The following is a 19,951-nucleotide window of genomic DNA, read 5'->3' on the forward strand; positions in this document are numbered from 1 at the left end:
GCAGAGTTGTTTCCAGGACTGAGAATGAATTGATTAACCGCTTTATTTCATTTTTGTTTAAATGGGGGTATGTCTATTATTTTTTCTTGATCCCAGCAGTTCTTGGTACAACCTGTAATCTGCAAAACACTTACCAGAGGCTAATATGCAATTACACCACCTTAAAAGACTGTTACAAACTGCAGACTCTGGGGCTTTAGCATCAAGAACTATTTTTTTTTTTTACTACACTCACCCAACAAATAATTTTCTAAATATCCAGTCTGAAGATGTTTGGAGGAACTCAAAAGCTTGCTCATGTCTTTGTGACATATTGGTTTGGCCTAACAAATGTAGTATTCTAGCATGGCTTTAGCATCTCCCCTGCCTTGCAATGAGCCAGCAGAGCTACTTATGTTTTTTTATAGGCTACATCTTCCTCAGCCAACCTAGAGCAAATCTCTCCCATTCCATTTGCATAGGTGCCAGATTTGCATAGGTGCCGTTTGGTCTTCAGACCCTGGCCTCAGTTCACAGGAGCACTATTGCTACTGCAAAGCCTCCAATTGGGTTTTCCTCCCATACTTTCTTGTGGGGTGGGGAAGATGTGCAAGCCTAGTATAGAGCTGTGCACAAGATATAATCATAGAAGCTCTAAGGGAACATGGCAGATACAGGTGCCTTGTCCAGGTGCTGTTTGATTATATATGTAGGTCCTTAAATGACAAACTATCTACCAGCTCCTAGGCCCCCCCAAATTCCCTACAGAAAGAGTAACCTCACTTGAACATTGTTGTGTTGATGCCCCAACAATCACAACATGCTAGATAACAGCCATACTTTCCAGGTACACAGTATCACCTCAGACTGCTAAGTTAATTTATTGTTCACTGCCCACCAGTCTAGCTACCTGTTCATGGTGCTCAATGCCCATGCTGATGGTGTTCACAAGGATGGCGATCATGATCCCACGGTTGAAGTATTTGCTCTCCACAATTCCCCTCAGTTTAACCCTGACTTCTTGCCACACGTCACTCCAGAGAGCCAGCTGTCCACCTTCCTCTCCATCCTCCTCCTCTTTCTCCAGGTCTGTAGTCCCGGTGCTTTCTTTTCTTCCATCTCCCTCCTCTTCACTGGGTCCTCTTCCCTCTTCCTGATCTGAATCGGCGCTCTCAAGTACGGAGAGTCTCCGGGCTGCTTCCCGCTGGGCCTTGTGACATCTTGGGCAGTTGCTGGGGTCAGACGTCAAAGTCATGGCAATCGGTTGGCCAAGGCCTTGTGGCACATAATCAACACAGTTGTGCTTTCGGCAACGTCCTTGGGGAATAATAAACACAGGGGTCAAATTTAAGGGGAAAGCAGTGCTACATTTCCGCATCTGTTAGGCAAAACAGGTCCTAAACTGTATTGCTAGCCACTTTAAGCATGAAGGAAATTAAGCCCTGGAACCGTCTGCCAAGGGAAGTGTTAGGCTCATCATCACCAAGAGACTTTAATGGAGATTGTTTGTCTCTCAGAGACATGCTCTACTTCAGCTACAATAGATTAGACTCAATTGTGTTCAGCTCTGTAGTAGGGGTAGGATAATTCTCCAGACTGCAGGAATCACTAAATAAGAGGCCATGGCATGTGTTATCTCAGAGGTGAAAAAAAGAAAAATATCAAAGCTTCTTCTGTCCTTCAAATCTATGATCCCCTAGTTATCACTTAAATAAATCATTTTGCTGGCAGAACGTATGGCTGAAAAGGTCCTTGCCTGTGTTCATCAGAACTGCTGAGTTTTTACTTAATGGCAGTGTTACCTGTTATATCTGTAGAAAGAACAACAACATGAAGAGAAAGTATAAAACAGTCCAAACTTGCTCAAAAAGTTATGCTGATTTCAAGCTAGAAGCACAGACTTGTTTGCCCCTCTGTTCCTCACCGCATGAAAAGTTAGCAGAAACAGGCGAGAATGCACAACTTCATGCTCCTACAGGTCATGCCACACTTTTTTAAAAAGATGTAAAGCTAAGATACTTTATACCTGAATATGCAAAGTGTGAAGGCAACCAGTTCATCAGAAGCACAAGTAAGGAAACTAGGCTTGGCTGCAACTTCCTGCTGAGTGTGCAGGTTCATCCTGGCAAAGTGGAGCAAAACTGGACAGGCTGATCTGATTTGACAAGCTGAGGAAACCTCTTTAGCTTGCATTGGCAGTTGAGCTGTTCTTATAACCAAAGTAATCTTGTGGGATCTAGAGAGGGGTCAAAGTTGAGTGGCAGAGCACGTGCTTTGCATGTAAACGTCCCCCGGCACCTCTCAATAATAGGTAATTTTGAGCTAGATGGATCAATGGCATGACTCAGGGCCAAACTAGTTGAGACATAAAATGCGTTTGTTAAAAATACAGTTTGCTCCTTTGAAGCTGCTGTATGCTTTGATACTGGCAACAACATGGGATTTCCTCCCAATACATATATCAGCTTCAGAGGTGGGCTTGCTTTTTGTTTTTTTTAAACTCAGGACCACAGTAGGGGAGGAAAGAATTAAATTTCCCCTTCCTGTGTTCTGCAATCCCAAGAAATATCAGCTGCTATTAAAAATACATGTACAGTATATTACTGTAAACAATTATTTAGCATTGCATCCAATTTGGCCCTCAGTATAAGGTAGCTTCATATGATCAAGCAGTAACTAAGACACCCCCCCCCCATTTATTTATCAAATCCAACAGTCTTTAGATATTCAGCTACAGGGAGTGGCATTGAAAGACAGATGCAGTTATCTGAGAAATGTGCCTTTAGTTTCCAGTAGTGATTGGTGAGCTCCTTATAGCTTGATTTGGAAAGGATTTGGGGTAAAACGTTCTCCTCATGTCAGAAAAGTCCTTCCCCCCACTCCAAGCCCATTCCAAAGTTTCGGCTGAATCACACGGATGATGATGTCATCAGAAACATAATTGGGTTTGAAGGCCTCAACCTCCAAATAAACACACACCCCCATGTCCCCTTCTTTTCTCCACAAACTTATGAATGAGTCACAAGATGGCACAACTCCATTGCTGCCTCAATTGGCACCATGGAGTTTGGGTTGGAAAGGGAAGTGGGCAGCTGTGGTGGTTTGTGGAGAGGCCTGGTACCAGGATGAGCTCATTAAAACCAGGCCCAAACTTTGGTTAGGGTTTGATGTTTGAGTTTGATTCACAAAGGGCTTAGGAAGCGAAAACCAGAGTTTGCTATTCCGAACTCACTCCCTTATGAATCTCAGCACTATTATTATTCCTAACATACCGCCGTAAAAGTGTGCAAGTTTTCTTTTAGAATGAGGACAGAACATCAGAGCAGGAGTGGTCATGCAGAAAGAAATCATCACCTCTAGGTGATAAAATGCTCTCTCATCATTAGAAAGCCAGAGATTGCAGGTCTGGAAGAAAAAGCGATTTCTTTGCTTTATCCTCTTCCCTGCTAAATTCACCTTGATGGAAAGTTAAGCACTAAAATGTAGCTTTGAATGTTGCTGTTCTCAGGCTAGAAATGCATGTTCAAGTACAGCATTTACCTACAGCCTGAGTTCCTTTACTGTTAGGTGCTCCTGGGTCCACAGATGGGCTTACTGCTGTGGCAGAGGCATTCCTTTTGCAATGTCATCTTGGAATGAATCCTTCAGGAAGCACAGAGGTGTGATGCCATAGACAAGAAAGGATCAGGAGGCCAACAGGAAAGGGAGCCCAACAATGGCAGGAAAGATGTGTATGTAAGAATCCCAGTAAAGGGTGGTTCATTAGTTGGCATGGTTGGAGAGCTGTATTTCTGGAGCCAGATAAGGCCCAGGATAGCCCAAGAATTCAAGTAACATCTGAGTGATGTGGCATCATTTTAAAATATTAAATTACATTTTAAAATGTCTGAGACTCAACTGTGCTGAAGCCACTGAAGCTATCAGTAGAAAGAACTGTTGGTTACTGCAAACTTTTGGGTGCCCTCCAGGATAATTTTACAGGACCATGGCTTGCTTTCCATGCCACAAATGATTTAAAATGTATTTTTTTATATTCAACAAATAAGCCGTTCAAAATGTCCTCCTGCGTAGATTTTGCCACTGAGCTTTACTGCAGGCCTGTCCTCCTTAAAAATGCTAGATTACCTCGGTTTTAATGGTCAGTAAAGTCTAATCCTCTTTATTGTAAAATCAGTTTCTGCAAATGTGTTTCCATTTCCCTGCCTCATATTATCTTAAAGCAATTTTTCTGACCTACAAAAGGGGCTATTTTTCTCAACCTGAAGATCTGATGCACCCTTGATTAAATCAATGAACAAATCTCTCACCAACAGATTCTACTCAGAGTTTGTCCAGTGTACTGCCTTATCCTCTATGGCAACTACGTAAGAGTTTTCCATTAGCATTGCCATCTCTGTACCTACCACACAGTGTTTTCTATTAGCATAGTGGGTCATGTGTTTTAAGCACTCTGATTCATATGTATGGTCTTATCAATCACTTATTTCCTCTCTCTTCCCCTACCACCATCATTCTGCTGACTTGGTCTCACAAATCTTACTGTATCGCCTCTGGTCTTTCCCATTCATGCTCCTCTTGGCAGCGCTCGGCTCCGTTCGGCCCAGGCGCCGATCCTGCAGGCTGTTGTAGAAGCCAAGGGTGCGGCGCTTGGCCTTGCGTACAATATGGCAGACGTATTGGAAGATTTCTTCATAGCAGTCTCCTGGTTCCATGTAGCTGGCCACGGTGCTGGAGGACAGGTACCGTGCTCGCTGCTCCTGCATCAGTTGGTGCTCTCGCTGCTTGGTCTCCGAAAACTGTGTAGCAATGACCACCAGGCATAGGTTGATCATGAAGAATGAGCCCACCTAGGAACCAGAGGAGAAGAGAGGCATAAAGCATGAATTTAGAAGGAGGCGGGGGAACAAAAATCTGGAAGGGAAAAAAGGTACAGACACAGTTGAAATGCTGCCTCCTGGAGAAGGATATTTATTATTTACCTTTATGGAAATCTTACATCCTGCTTTTCTACTTGACAAAAGACCTCCAAAGTGGTTGAAAATAAGTTTGCAAGTCTGTCATCAAGATGCATTAGGTTGGCAGGCAACAGAAACAGGTCTTCTTGGGTTGTGGTCCCATATTATGGAACTTGCTCCCAATTTTTAAATAGGCCTTGAAGACGTTCCTATTTCAAGCTGGTTTTAACTAATATTCAGAATGCTCTAGATTGTTTTCAACTATTGCTGTTCTAATGTTCCATTTTAAGCTGCTTTTAATTAACATACGTACTGCTGCAGTTCAATTGCTTCTGTGCTGGTGTTTCTAATATTTTAGCACTGATTGTGATTTAGATGTTAGGTTATGATTGTACAAGGAATAGGAATTTTATAGGATTATTTAGTTTTTTAGTATGATTTGAGCTGCCTTGGGATGGTTAGCCCTGTAAGGCAGCCTACAAATGATGAAATAAATAAATAGATAAATACATTTTAAAGGCAGTGGAAACTATAGGAGGATGGAAGGAAAAGAGAATGATGATTGGAAATGTCCATGCCTAAGATGCCACTGCTGCTGCTGCTGTGGCCGTAGGAACAACCTTAATTTGGGACAGGTCCTCAGTGAGAAGATTTCCAGCTGCATTCCATGATGGGAAAATACCGGGTTTACTATTTTTGACTTCACCATTATGCAGCCTTGGGTAAAGGGCTTTGGCAGGAGGCGTGACTGGAGGGGATGTGATGTCCAGTTTGGTTTTGTTCCCTTGATTGCTCTTTACTTGGACTTCCAGTCTCTCCTGTGCATAGTTAAACTATGGAACTTGCTCCAGCAGAAGGCAGTGATGGCCAGCAACTTGGATGGCTTTAAAAGATGACTGGACAAATTTGTGGAAGATAAGATTATCAATGGCTACTAGCCATGATGGCTATGCTCTGCCTCCATAGTTGGAGGCAGCAAAGCTTCTGAACACCAGTTGCTGGGAAATACAGGAGGGGAGGAGGCTCTTGTGCTTGGGTCCTGCTTGCAGCTTTCTCACAGGCATCTGGATGGCCACTGTGAGAACAGGATGCTGGACTAGGTGGGCCATTGGCTGATACAGCAGGCTCATCTTATGTTATTAAGTTCTTAAAGAAGAATCCTAAAAGATATCTGTTTCCACATGTCTTTTTCAACTAATTGAGGTGTTTTAATTCAGTGTATCTCATCTTTCATCTGTCCTTTCCCTTGTGTGTCTATTCGTTTAGGGTGTAAGTCTGCAAAAATGACTCTGCCTTGCCCTTTGTGCTTAAAAACACTATTCTAATTTTAACAGCTCAGGAAAACCAATTTCATTGGTAGCTCTGATATTGGGCCAGGAGCATCTTCATTCCTAATCCTGAATATTAATTTAAATGGTGAGATACTTCTTACAAGGATGGCTCTCAAAAATGCTGGTTTGGTTATTGGCATGTCTATAAAACTATTTCAGTCAAGGTGCAATTCTGCCTTCATTATAATTAACACCCTTTCATTGACTTTGCCTTCTCAGTTCCCACTACAAAAACCCTTCTTCTTCTTTGGCGATCACACATAGCTGAGTAAGATTGTCATCCATGAACACTGTCTTAACAGTGAGTCCGTAAGTGACTGTGGAGGCCAGTTCTGGATCCACACGTCCTTCCACAGTGGGAGCATTGGTTTCCGGGTGGGAGTTGATCACGGTGTGGATCTGCCAAGCGTGCCTTCCTCTTAGCACATTTCTCCCTTGTGTCCTGAGTTCGAGTGTCTTCAAAGCTCATGACACCTTTGGTAAAGGCTGTTCTTCAATTGGAGCACTCACAGGCCAGTGTTTCCCAATTGTTAGTGTTTATACTACATTTTTAAAGATTTGCCTTGAGACAGTCTTTAAACCTCTTTTGTTGACCACCAGCATTACGCTTTCCGTTTTTAAGTTCAGAATAGAGTAGATGCTTTGGTAATCAGGCATCTGCACAAGACGGTAATCAGGCATCCGCACAACATGACCAGTCCAGTGAAGTTGATGTTGAAGAATCATCGCTACAAAAACTCATTTCACAACTCATACATTATAAGCCAATACAAAAGGGTTATTTACCATCACACACAAGCTAACCCAGGATAACACATGAAAATAAGGGGAAACATTTTTCCAAATGCACTCTGCAGGTCATCTGCCTCACAATCTGTTGGGTAAGGCATAACACACCAAAGAGAACTGACCCAAGAATAAGCATAAAGAGCCAATTCTATCACCTACTTAAGTCATAAGAAGGGGGTAGGGAGTGATTGTTTCTCCACCTAGCCGTGTTCAAACATAATTCCCCATGTGATGCCTCTGCACTCCTGGCACTCAGCTCACACAGGCAAAGGTGCCCAAAGGCTCCATCAGAATATTCAATCCAGGAGCTCTTTCAGCATTTCAAAGGGGGCACAATACTGCTAGCACTTGAAAAAGCTTTGAAGAACTGAAACGTTCCTGGCCAGCTTCAGTGTTAGGACAATAAGCTGTTTCAAAATAATATAGAGAGGATTTTTATTTATTGAAAAAATGGCCTTCAAAGCTGTTCTAAAGCTGTTTTGCCTTTAACCATCTGGTCCTCCTCCACTTCAGCTTGTCCACTCTTTAGAATACTGAACATGGTGTTGGAGGGAAAAAGAAAAGAGGGAGAAAGCACTGTTTGGTTTAAAATAATCCCCTCTGACCTGTAAAGATTTTGCAAAATGCTCTCTGCTTTTCTTGTTTGAAATTGGGACGGTTGTGAATCCTCTCCCCTTCTAAATGCATTCCCTCACACATTCCTATTCTCAACTTTTTGACTGAACAGAAGTGGCAAGTATTTCACGACTCTTCTGAGAGTAAAGCCTTCCCCAACCTGGTGCTTTTCAGATGTTTGGGACTCCAACTCCCATCAGCCCCAGTCCACACATTGGGGAAAAGCTGTATGGGAATGTACACCAGGACTGGAGAAGCTGTAGCCTGCTAGATCCTGCTGGACTCCAAGTCTCATTGTTTCTATTTATTGTTCATGTTGGCTGGGGCTGATGGGAGTTGGAGTCCAACAACATCTGCAGAGTTACAGCTTCTCCAGTCCCAGTGTAGAATTCCATACCCCCTGGCTGCAAGCTGGGTGAAAGAGAAGATGGAATCCAACCTTTAGAATAGTTCAGCGTCACAAACTGCAGCAAGACCAGAATGCAACCTCATTCACAAAGAGGGAGAAAATGAAATGTTATATGGGCATTTAGTTTAGCTGGTGTAGACTAGCGTCCCAAAGGGGGATACAGGAAAAAGGGGACACGAGTTTTGCAAGAGACTAGAATCTTCCATTCTCTACAGAAAATGTATAGAGGTATCCAGCACCCTTAGCCATAGTAAAAAGGGCAACAACAGAAGCTGATATGGGTAGGAAGAAAGGGGGGGGGGAATATATATATTCAGGTTATACTTGCTCTGGACTACAGAAAAAGAGGTTAAAAGTCACACTCTTAACAAGAATGAATGGCTGTGCTCCTTATTATACCACTATTGGTGATGGAAGACATGTGTTGGAGTATATAAAGATTTTGCTGGCAGAAAAAGTAAAGTAAAGTAAATGTAGTTCTTGTAGGGAAGGGGTGAGAGAAAATTGGTTCAATTTATATTTTAAAACAAATCTATCTAGTGAGTGATTCCTGAGACAATATGCAAACAGAAACACAGTTGTCCTTTGAAAGACACACCTACACAATTTGCAAGTTTTCCAACAAAAAATGTGTACAAAAATGCATATATCAGGGGAAAGGATGCATAATAATGCATTTATGTAAACTAAAACATTAAGAATTTTTTTGGAAGGACTTCTTAATTTTTTTAACAACTGATGTGTCAATTTGGAGAACTGAATTTAGGATTGATAAAAAGGGGAAACTGAGAGAAACCAAAACTGATGTGAGAATTGTTTCTAAAAACGTGTCCTTGAATAATTTTTAAAAAATGTATATTTTTAGTACATGGGGGTATTTTGCTTCTTTCCTTTTTGCCAGAGCTGTTGTCCAGGTTTTGTGGATGTGGGAAAATTCTGACAAAAAGGGGGAAAGGAGCAGAAATTGCTGATATTTGTTTATTTGTCCCTTGTCCAGATGGAGATCAATCCATTGCAAATGATTAGTATTCTCTGTCATTGTTGCTTTCAGTCAGCACAAATATGTAATTCATTATGTAACTCACACACCCCATCATTTTGCATTGAGAGTTCTTTGCATTGAAATGAATGGGGTGGAATAAATGAGAACACAATTACATAAGTTATGTAAGATTTGTAATTTTACCACAGTGGACAATGAGACAAATAATATAGTTTTTTATGGAAGATGAACTGCAGCAGAATAGAAGTAGTGCTGCAAGCAATTACAGGGTGGAATGGAAAACAGTGCCTTCTTCCATCCCAACTTCCTATAAGCAGGCAAGTTAACAGCTGTTACAGGGGTTCTGGAGACCCCATCCAACTGGCTCCTCCAATGATGTGCCCAGGCCTTCGTGTTCTATTTATCAATTCCACGAAGCCAGCATGGACTGTGATACCTCTTGGAGCCAGTTCAGAGGAAATGCCATGTGGTGAAAAACCCTGCTTCAGGCTAGCCATTGGGTGAACTGTCAGGCAGCATGGACTTCTCCAGGAGTCACAAAGGTCTGGGTTTTTGTATTGGTTTTCTTTAAAAATGAGGTATAGAGAACAAAGAAGGTGCTTTCATTCTCAATAAGAAAAACAAGCAGCTCAGGAAAAGGAAACTTGTTTCAGCTGTCAACCTTAATGAAGCTTTTCAATCCCAATTTAAAATACTCTCTGCTTTCCTTTTTTCATTAGCTTTTATTGCTTCTTTTTAATCACCTACTTAACTCATGCCTGTGGACAGTGGCTTAGAAACATTGAAAGTCTAAGTGACTACAACTCCTTTAGATGAATGTGACAGAAGAAAGAAAGAAAGAAAGACTGCAACATAGGTTCAGATCATCAGCATCTTATTTGCTCATTTTATCTCAAATTAATTGAACCAAAAAGAAGGCACCCCCCCGAAAAAAACTCCAAATCTATCTTATTTCTCTTACCATCACTACTGCTTTTTTCTCCTGCCATTCACTGTGATCCATGTTTCTAAGTTATGCCTTAGGCCAGCCTTGGGCCGCCTAGAGCCCTTCAGATATTTTGAACTACAACTCCCATCAGTTCCAGCTAGCAGGACCAAAGGCTGCCTAAGGCTGGCAATGGTTGCTACAGACTATAAATTCACTGGACCATGGACTGTAAGTACTTAGCAATTATAAATTACCATTTAAGTGAGGAGAACAGGAGACCAAAATGTCAGAAATGTCTCGAGTGAACTCTAGCTTCGCATTCTAAAAAGGCAATGCTAAATTTGATCCTTGAATTTCCGGATTTTGCTACTTGGAAAAAGAAAAAAGCCAGAACTGGAATACTTTGCATTTTGGAATGCATACAATTAACACATTTTGCTTTCTACAGCTACTTTTGCTACAATGTGTGTTCCAGGCTCCTAGATTAATTGGGACATTGACAGGATCCTATCAGCTCTGGTGAAAGGACAATTGTACTTACAATGATCAGCAAGATGAAGTAGATGAAGTTGTAGAATGAATGAGCGTCCATCACGTAGTACATAATCTCCACCCACCCTTCCAGTGTAATCACCTATAGAAAAAGAAAACAAGAACAAAAAAATGTAAATAACTACAGAAAGACAGCAATATAAAGCAGTCAAATCCATTCTAATGAGCTGACTGCTCCAGTCCACACATTTTGTGTTATTTTGCTAGACTTTCAGTGTTAGGAACCCTCCACTTGCTGCAAAAAAAAAAAGCAGAACCCACAAATCCTATAAATCTTTCCAGTCCACTAAAGTAGCACTAATTTGATCTGGGCCAGCAATGCAGTATCTTTTCACTATGACATGAATGGAGGGATGGGAGTTTTGCTTCTGTGGGCTCTCTGAATCCAGTTGGGCTCTCTGAATCTGACACATTTAGCTGAAGGAGAGCCAACCAAAGTTTAACACTTCTAAGTGAGAGCTGTTGATTTCAATAACATTTAAGTGTGTCCTTAACTTCCCCAATGCCATCAATGGGCAGCATATTCAATGTTAGTCTAATCATATTCTCAGATGGCTTAAGAAATTAAAGGAAATAATTGTAAGATTTAGGTGCATTCCCATGTTAGTCTCACCATGTATTGAAGGCCTAGAGGCTAGGCTTGATCTAGACATGTAGACCAAGTAAATATGCAAACAAAAGTAGTTCTCTCTAGCACATTTCAGATGCTTTAATACCAGTTATGCAGTCTTTTAATCATCAAAAGAGAGTGGGAAAGTCAGGAGTTATACACTAATATCCTTATATTTGGAAACAATTAGTGAGTTCACGGTTTAAGTGGTAGTTGAGCAGATGAAACATATGGACGATAATCATGATGGTTCGTATTCCCTGGCAGGCTTATTGCAACCCACTGCTGCACTGAGTAAATACTCAAGGAGCTAAGACATAACAATTCATGACAACTGATTGTCATCCACATTATCAAGCTATTGCTGCGGGTGAATGGAATTTTAAGTTCACCCTGTTCCAAAGGCCTACTGAGTAAGAGGAACAGTAATACATTACAACAAGAAAGATATTAAGTTAGATATCCTCATTGGCTTTTCCTTATGGAGCAAAGCCTTTGTAATCATCATCATCATCATATCTTGCTGTGCTACCAAATGGTGGTATGTTGATGTAAAGGCACTGGAGGACTTCAACCAAGGACTATTGCCACAGCATACAGGTGAATTATTCCCTGCCCCACCAGGACAGCTCTTAAAGAACTGAGGGAATTTCCAGCCTAATCTTTGTTATGTTGCAGCTCTACATGCCAGAGTACAATCTGCTGTTGCTCTGTCCAGCCATGGCCCTGAGACCTGCCTGGCACTATATGACTTCCCAGTTCAAGTTGAGCTCCTCTGTCTGAATAACTCATAAGATGGAGGAAGAGCACAGAGTGCTACTCTACATCTGGTACCTACCTAACTTATATGTGTGTTCCTGACTCTGGCCATTTGGTTCGTTTCTGCCCAACCCTGTGTCCCACCACCACCTCATCTTTTGACTACATCTTTGGTTCTCATCCTTGTTTGTCTGAACCAGTGGCTGACCTCTAGCCTGAACCTGACCACACCCTTCTGCCTCTAGCCCAGGGATAGGGAAGCTGTGGCTCTTCTGATGTTTTTGGACTCCAACTCCCATAACCCTGACTATTGGCCATAATGGCTGGAGCTGATGGGAACTGGAGTCCAAGAACATCTGGAGGACTACAAGTTCCTCATCTTTGATCCAACCCATATACAGTCATACCTTGGGTTACAGCTGCTTCAGGTTGTGTTTTTTCGGGTTACGAACCGCCGAAACCGGAAGTACTGGAACGGGTTACTTCCGGGTTTCGGCAGTCGCGCATGCACAGAAGCGCCAAATCACAACATGCACGTGCGCAGATGCAGATTGTGAACACTGCGGGTTGCAAACGTGCACCCTGAACATATTGAGTTCGCAACCCAAGCGTCCACTGTAATATTTCCATCACAAAAGTAGCCTGACAACTATGCTACCACCACATGAATAATACAACATATGCTGAGACCCACACTACTGTTTCAGTAAAGGACTATAAATCACTAATGAGAAGAAGTGTAGGTCACATTTATAGACTTCGGACTGGTTCCTGGACATCTCTGTTCAGATTACCTGAAATATAACAATCCATGCATAGCCAATATTATCAAAGTTGATAGCCCCTTTGTGTGGGTTGGCATTGCCCGTGCGACACTCATTGTAATACTGGTTCCAGTTGACACACATGCCGCTGACGTTGAACTCCTGTCTGACTGAGGTGTAGTAGTAATAGTCATCCTTGTCCAAACAGCAAACGTGGCCTCTCTCCTTCAGCGGGGGAATCTCGTGACAGCCCATGATTCCATTATCTCCTGACAGTGAACAGATGAAGGGCTTTTCATCGTCCTCCTCAGGTTGATAATAGAGAGGAAGGGTGATGTTACCTTGTCTGAGGGGACACAAAAGGCACACTAATTAACTTGTTATTGCAAACACTAGAGTTAATAATATTCCTGGCGACGGGCAGTACCATGATCACAATAACCTTCCAATCAGCTATTACAGGGATGTAGCTTATTAAGGATCATGTAGTGTCACAGAAAATGAGCTGCTGGTTTCCCATTTAACACTAGCCACAGTTTGCTGTGATGTCTGACTTAGCAAACTATGGCTAGCACTCATCCCTCCAAACCGAAATGATAAAACAGGAAGTTTCTAATTCTAGGGAAACAGAAATTACACAGGGAAAGGAAACAGTGAGAGACACCAGGAAGGGTGGAGAATGAATGTGTCTGTGGCTCATTCAGGATGACCCAAACAGTGGTTTAGAGAATCAGCTGAATTGAGCTACAGCCCCTAGCAAAAATCAATTTTTACACATTGGGGAGGGCGGGGGGGGGGAAGGTTTTAAGAAAGGCCACAGTTAGAGTGCAAGTTTTTATTCATTTTTCTTCCCTAAGTGGCATACTTTCCACGTAGTTAGAACTAAAATAGATAGCAGATGTATGCCTCATGCAGCAAATGGGTAATCTGGGGCTGTGCCAGTGTATGGAAGTATTTAACATACTTATTTCCTAACATCTGACAGCAATACTTCCCATAATATTGAATCCAAACTTAAAACTGTAGAATCCCACAGAATTCGAGATTTGTAGAAAATTAAAAAGACCATGAATAATCTTAAAATATTACGGCAGAGTCTGGAATGGCAGGATCAGCTGCTGTAGCTATGGGCTGCTTCGCCCATTATTTTTTGGAGGTATGCCAAAGGTGTTTTAAGCACAGACCTGAAAATGTAACGTGAATGCACCAGACATGTTGCTTTAAAAAAATGTATCATAAAGGTGCAGACATTAGGGAGTCAGGATTGGCTGCATCTCCTGCTGTGGAATGTGAGAGATGGCCTGGAGGCTGAGCTACAACTTCCAAATGACACATCTCTAGCATTACAAATCCACAGGGCCTGAGCACTTGGGTCAGGGCCAACAGCCAGGTGATCTAGGCAGCCAACCAGAGATCGCGACCCTGCCTTCCCTGGGTTGTCAGCCAGGTTGTCAGGAAACCTTTGCTAAACAGCAGGGGGGCAACTTAGGGACGCATGTGCGAGGTTGCTAAGCAACATCTGAAACTGAATATGGTAGAGGAGAAAGCATAGGGGCCTAATAGGCATTTACTGGGTAATTCCAATCAAATGGCCATTTTGTTAGTGATTATCATTCAGATTAAAAATAGAAGGTTCTGCATGAATCATATGAATCATGCTGACAGGTTTTTTTGTTTTTTGTTTAAAGACTGTTTTGGAGATAAAAACACATTCTAGCATCTCTTAGCCAATGGCAACCAAGCCTTTCTCAAATGTAAATATATTGGGAGTCAGGAGGGGCAGAGAGGAGTTGTGGGTGGCCTAGGAAGGGCAGGACTAGGGATGGGAAGGAATTTGATTCTGTTTGCATTTAAAGCCAGATTTTTCAAATTTAAACTTTCTGGAACACAGCCATCCTTCAAAATTTGCACATAACTGAATTTTGTGATGGAGTTTTCAAACCAAACAATGTGTACAAAAATGGATATATTGGGGGGGACGTGCATAAAAATGAATAAACTAGTGAAAGAACATGCAACAGTGCATTGAATTAGGAAAAATTGCTTGCAAAAATGTGTACATGAGTTAAAACGGCATACAAATATGTGTTAATTGGGGGAAATGCACTAAAATGCTGAATAATTTTCATGAGGATTTGTTTTATTGCATATTGCTGCAGATATTTAATTTCCAATTTTAAATTTAAGATTGGAAAAATTAAAAACCTAAAGAACTAAAATCAACAGATTATTTGATTCCTAGGCAGGACCAGAAGGTTCACTTAGTAGGGGACCCCAAATTCTGGCCATAGGTCAGTCTTTTTGTCAACTGGCAGTCTCTACTTGATAGGACTGCTTCCTTTATCATTTGTGCAATATACAATATATAAAGCTGTATATAAAGCTGGCAGGACATGGGATGAAGTTGGCTGTTGGTAGCAGCAGCCAAACATCAGAGCCATTTTGCCTTTGATAGGAACAGAGCACATTGTGTCATTCTTTAAGCCTGTAATGAAGACATAATGCAAATACAGCCTTGAAAATATTCATAAAGCGACATGAATTAGCTACATATATGAAAAATATATTGTTGATCTGGTTCAAGGGACTTGGTAGGGCTTTAATAATGGCTTGCTAGGCTTGCTGCTTGAGTTGTTGTTGTTTTTAAAAACTCTGATTTGGCTATAAGGATGCTTTACATTGCTGGTTTGTATGCCATAGCTATTTATCTGTGTCCATGTTGTTTTAGTGGGCTGGAGTTTGGCACTCTTTGTTAGCTTCTTGGTGTATGTTTAAGTGGAAAAGTGAAGAAGAAATAAAAATAAAATAAAATGCACACTCAGAAATGCATGCTCAGCTGAGGCCCAGGCTATGTGAAGGACCATATTCTCCCATATAAGCCTGCCTAGGCTCTGAGATCTTTGGGGGAAGCCCTTTTCTTGGTTCTGCCACCCTAACAGGCACGCTTGGTGGGGACCTTCTCAGTGGCCTTCTCAGTGGCTGCTCCCAGACTTTGCATCTTTTTAGTAAAAGGAAAACTGTGAAGCTGCCTGCCATGCTGTCTGATGTGGTTATTCCCCTCTGCCCCCCCAAAAGCCATGCACCCCATCTATGTTCTGCGTTCCCCCCAAAAAAACCTCTGGACCTGATTTGGAGAGGGTGAAGGGTGCACAAGTGGAAATCATTTGCTGTAGTGGATATGTTTGGTTTGATCGTTCCCCAAGGTTGTGAACTAGCTCAGCAGCAAAGGAAGTTAAGAAGGGGTAAAGATAAGAGAGGCTTGCTTCGCAGACAGTTCCATCTCCCCATCACTCACATTGTCAAGTTCTCTTCCATGAAACAGCGGTTTCTCAGCAGACCAGCCCACAGCTGCACCCCAATGATGCCAAAGATGAAGAAGACGAAGAAGCAGAGAAGCAGAACGTTCCCCAGCATAGGCAAGGTGTCCAAAAGCAAATTCACCAGGATTCGCATGCCTGCAAGAGGGACCAGGGCCAGGAAAGGAGAGAGGGATAGATCACGGCATAGGAGGGAGAAAAAGAAAGGGAAAGGAGATATAAAACAGAATGGGGAAAGAAAGAAGACGACGTTATGTGGGGGAAATCCTGGATCAAAACAAGGTGGAGGCAGCTAGAGAACTCTATAAAGGAGGTGTGGGGAACTTTTGGCTTTGTAGACATTGCTGAACTACAACTCCCATCATCACCCCTGGCTATTGGCCTTGCTTGTTTGGGTTCCTGGGAGTTGTAGTTCAGCAACATCTGCAAGGCCAAAAGTTCCCCATTCCTGAGCAGCAGTTTTGCAGCTCTGAATTAAGTACAATAGCATGTTTAGCCAAATGGTGAATCCAGGCCTGTTATATCTGTTCTTATTTGAACAAATTACTTATGCAATGTCTCCAAATATATGAGGTGCTTTCAAAAAATCAGGATACAAGGGACTCAGCCTCTGGGGCTGCTGACATGATACATGTCTTACAATGTTGGAATGCAAAGCTACAAAAGAAAGGAACAAAAGGTAATGTGTGAAACTTCAATTTGTTGACAAACCCTACCATGTTTTGAGCTAAAATGCATCCTTCATCAGGGAATATTTACTTCAAAGAAAGCTTCTGTTCAGAGAGCCAATAAGAAGGAGCTCCTCAATCATATCCAAGAATGGCTTTCTTTGAACTAAGTATCACTTAATGAAGAGAGCGTTTTAGTTCACAATGCAGTGGCTTTTGCCATGCACTTTTTCTTCTTCATTTCCTTTGGATCTTGATTAATTGGGCGCTACCCTATCCTCGTGCGTAGAATCTGTAGCATCTTCAGACTACAAGAGCTGAATAAACTTTGGGCTTGTTTCTTTCCTTGATCCCTTTACTCTGCTAAGATAATGGACTAGCCCCTTGGATAGGATAGATTGCACCCGTTTACTAAATTAATTACATTCTCTGTGTTCCCTGTGGTCACTTGAGTTCTGCAAATCCTTCCAAGCATCAATCACATTCCTAATCCCCCCACCTGCTTCCCTCCCCACAGCTGAGACTCCCTACTGCAGGGGTCCAGGGAATTTCACATTACAAGATGCTGCATGTAGGCCAGCATATAATTAACTAATTAGCTATTTATAACTAGTTCATTACTTCAAATGGCTGGGGAAGGGAGAGTGAAAGATAAGATTAGGATTCAGCGACAATCCCTAGAGGCACCAGTTAATCCCCTTTTTATGCCCACTGTCAAGTAATTAGCCACATCAAGTTGCGCTTTACACTTTGTCTCATTTTCCTGCTTTATTCTGTTCCTGCGCCTGGGAATAAGGGACTCTGAGCTCAAGGAGAGCACCTGGAATTGGGTACAATGAAGGCTTGGGGCATTCATAGATACAGGTGCTATTTGCACAGGTACAGATATTAATTCCTATAAAAAAAATCCTAAGATTTTCAATGAAAAATTTGTGTCCTGAAACCTCTTTTCTTTAAGATCTGTGAAATCCAAGTGAGAGAAGAAATGAACAGATGTCCAAAACTGTTCACATAACACCAGTGGCAAGTGAACAGCACTTACATACAGAATTGCCACTGGTATTAACATTTAACTCCAGGGGCTTTGATTTTAATCAATGGGGCGACATCATTTTATAGCCATCTTACCACAGCATGTCTTGTGGACTTAAAAGTCCCCAGATTGACATCGTTTCCAGCAATAACAATGAAATATACTGTCAGTGTTTTCTCTCATTAGCATGGGATTAGACAAATGCATGGACCATAAGGCTATGCATCATGGCTGTATTTCTGCCTTCAGAATGAGAGGCGGAATGCCCCCAAATGGCAGTCACTAGGATTCAACAGCAGAAGAGGGCTGTTGACCTCGTGCCTTTCTTGAGGGCTTCCCAGAAGCATCTGGTGTGGGAAAGCCACTTCCGACCTCGGAAGGAGGTGGTGTTGCGGGCTTCACGCCCCCAACACATGCGCGGAGGCTGGCTTCCAGCCCCCGCACGGTCAGGGGAATCCTCGGGCCTCATCATCCCCTGAGCCAGCCAATTGGCTGGCTCGGGGTGTGTGGCTTGCCTCATGGTTCCCCTTCTGACCTTGCTATGGACCTCAGTTGGTCGCCGTTTAGGGGGCTGGTAGGAATTTTTTCCACTTGGCAAATTGGCACCGGCCATTTGGTTTTTCGTCTACCTCGTAGCAAATCGTCACAACTCCTTTGGTTTTGGTGGTTAGGCATTGTTATGTAGATGTGTTGGGGGGGGGGAGGAGCGCCATCATCTCCCCCAAATATTGAAGGGTAATCCGGTAAAGGATTCTGGCGGGCATGGCCTTGTCCAAAGCCTATGGAGGCCAGGGCCTAAAGCGCCTCCCCAAGCAGTGACTCCGGGGGAGTCCCTAGTTGATTTGCATCAGCAGGGCTCCCCCTGCTGGTGTTAACCCTTCCCGGTCTTCAAGCAAACAGGCTGAAGCCGGATAGTTGGATAGGACCAATGCCTAAGCCAATACTAATACCGCTCTTTACCTGTAACCAATAAAGTTGTGGCCAATTTTAGCCCATTAACCTAAAATAATGGTGTCATGTGTCTTTATTTCTAGTGGTGGGAGGCAGGAACTCACCACGCAAACTGAATGCTGGACTAGACAGGCCTTTGGTCTGATCCGGCATATTTGACCATCTTAGAAGGGCAGAAGAGGGTGGGGGGCTGCGTCACTTCAAGTAGCATAAATGACTGAGGAGAGAAGTGTGGATGTTGAGTCCCAGTTGTGGAAGAGGCCTCTGGCAAGAGTGAGTGGGAAAGGATGAGTATACCTAAGGAACCTGCAAGAAGTTTCACATGGGACAAATTTGCAGGGCAATTTAAACTTAGTGAAACTGCACTGTTGTAACCCCTGTAGGATGACTCCTTATTTAATGTTTCATGCCTAGTGTCATGTCTTTCAGAAGTTATTTCATGAACAAATTTTCAGGGGAAAGCGACACCAAAATAGTCCACCTACTGAATGTTTCTCAGTTAGAAATCTCATCCAATAAATCTAGAGTGCTTGCTCATGAAATCACTTCCAATAAAGGTCCCCACAGTCAGGTAAAGGTAAAGGGACCCCTGACCATTAGGTCCAGTTGTGGCCAACTCTGCGGTTGCGGCGCTCATCTCACTTTATTGGCCGAGGGAGCCGGCGTACAGCTTCCGGGTCATGTGGCCAGCATGACTAAGCTGCTTCTAACGAACCAGAGCAGCGCACAGAAATGCTGTTTACCTTCCTGCCGGAGCAGTACCTATTTATCTACTTGCCCTTTGACATGATTTTGAACTGCTAGGTGGGCAGGAGCAGGGACTGAGCAACGGGAGCTCACCCCGTCGCGGGGATTTGAACCACCAACCTTCTGATCGGCAAGTCCTAGACTCTGTGGTTTAACCCACAGTGCCACCCACGTCCCACTCGTCCCCATAGTTAACACATTTCAAAATAAATTTTCCACTTGTAAATAACCTGGGGACATTTCAGGTCCTCACTGCCTCACCATACACCATGCCATAACTGTCCTTCAAAAGAACATCGGAAGGGACTGCTGGATCAGGCCAGAGGCCCATCTAGTGTAGCTTCCTGTTCTCATGGGGGCAACCCAGAGGCCTATTGGAAACCCACAAGCAGGACCTGGGTGCAACACACCTCTTCCCTCTTGCAGTTACCAGCAACTGACATTCAGAAGCATTCAGCCTCTAACAGTGGAGGTATTAATCATATTTAAATATCACAAGTAAATAAGAATGTGGTAGAAGAGAACCAGAGACAGCAAAATG

At 42.8% G+C, this 19,951-nt stretch overlaps 1 protein-coding gene across 7 annotated transcripts in view; it reads right to left on the minus strand.

Moving 5' to 3' along the window:
* CACNA1I (calcium voltage-gated channel subunit alpha1 I) overlaps positions 1–19,951 on the minus strand; it is a 354,183-nt gene that overhangs the window by 70,179 nt on the left and 264,053 nt on the right. For all 7 annotated transcript variants that reach the window (XM_083400406.1, XM_083400407.1, XM_083400408.1 and 4 more), the window contains 5 exons: positions 15,990–16,149; positions 12,725–13,040; positions 10,551–10,643; positions 4,520–4,826; positions 890–1,296 (listed from right to left, as the gene is read on the minus strand). In XM_083400406.1, the coding sequence (XP_083256532.1) occupies positions 890–1,296; positions 4,520–4,826; positions 10,551–10,643; positions 12,725–13,040; positions 15,990–16,149 (1,283 nt within the window). The remainder of the gene's footprint in view (positions 1–889; positions 1,297–4,519; positions 4,827–10,550; positions 10,644–12,724; positions 13,041–15,989; positions 16,150–19,951) is intronic.

The sequence above is a fragment of the Podarcis tiliguerta genome, assembly GCF_965153285.1.
Source record: "Podarcis tiliguerta genome assembly, chromosome: 10".
Classification (NCBI taxonomy): Eukaryota; Metazoa; Chordata; class Lepidosauria; order Squamata; family Lacertidae; genus Podarcis; species Podarcis tiliguerta.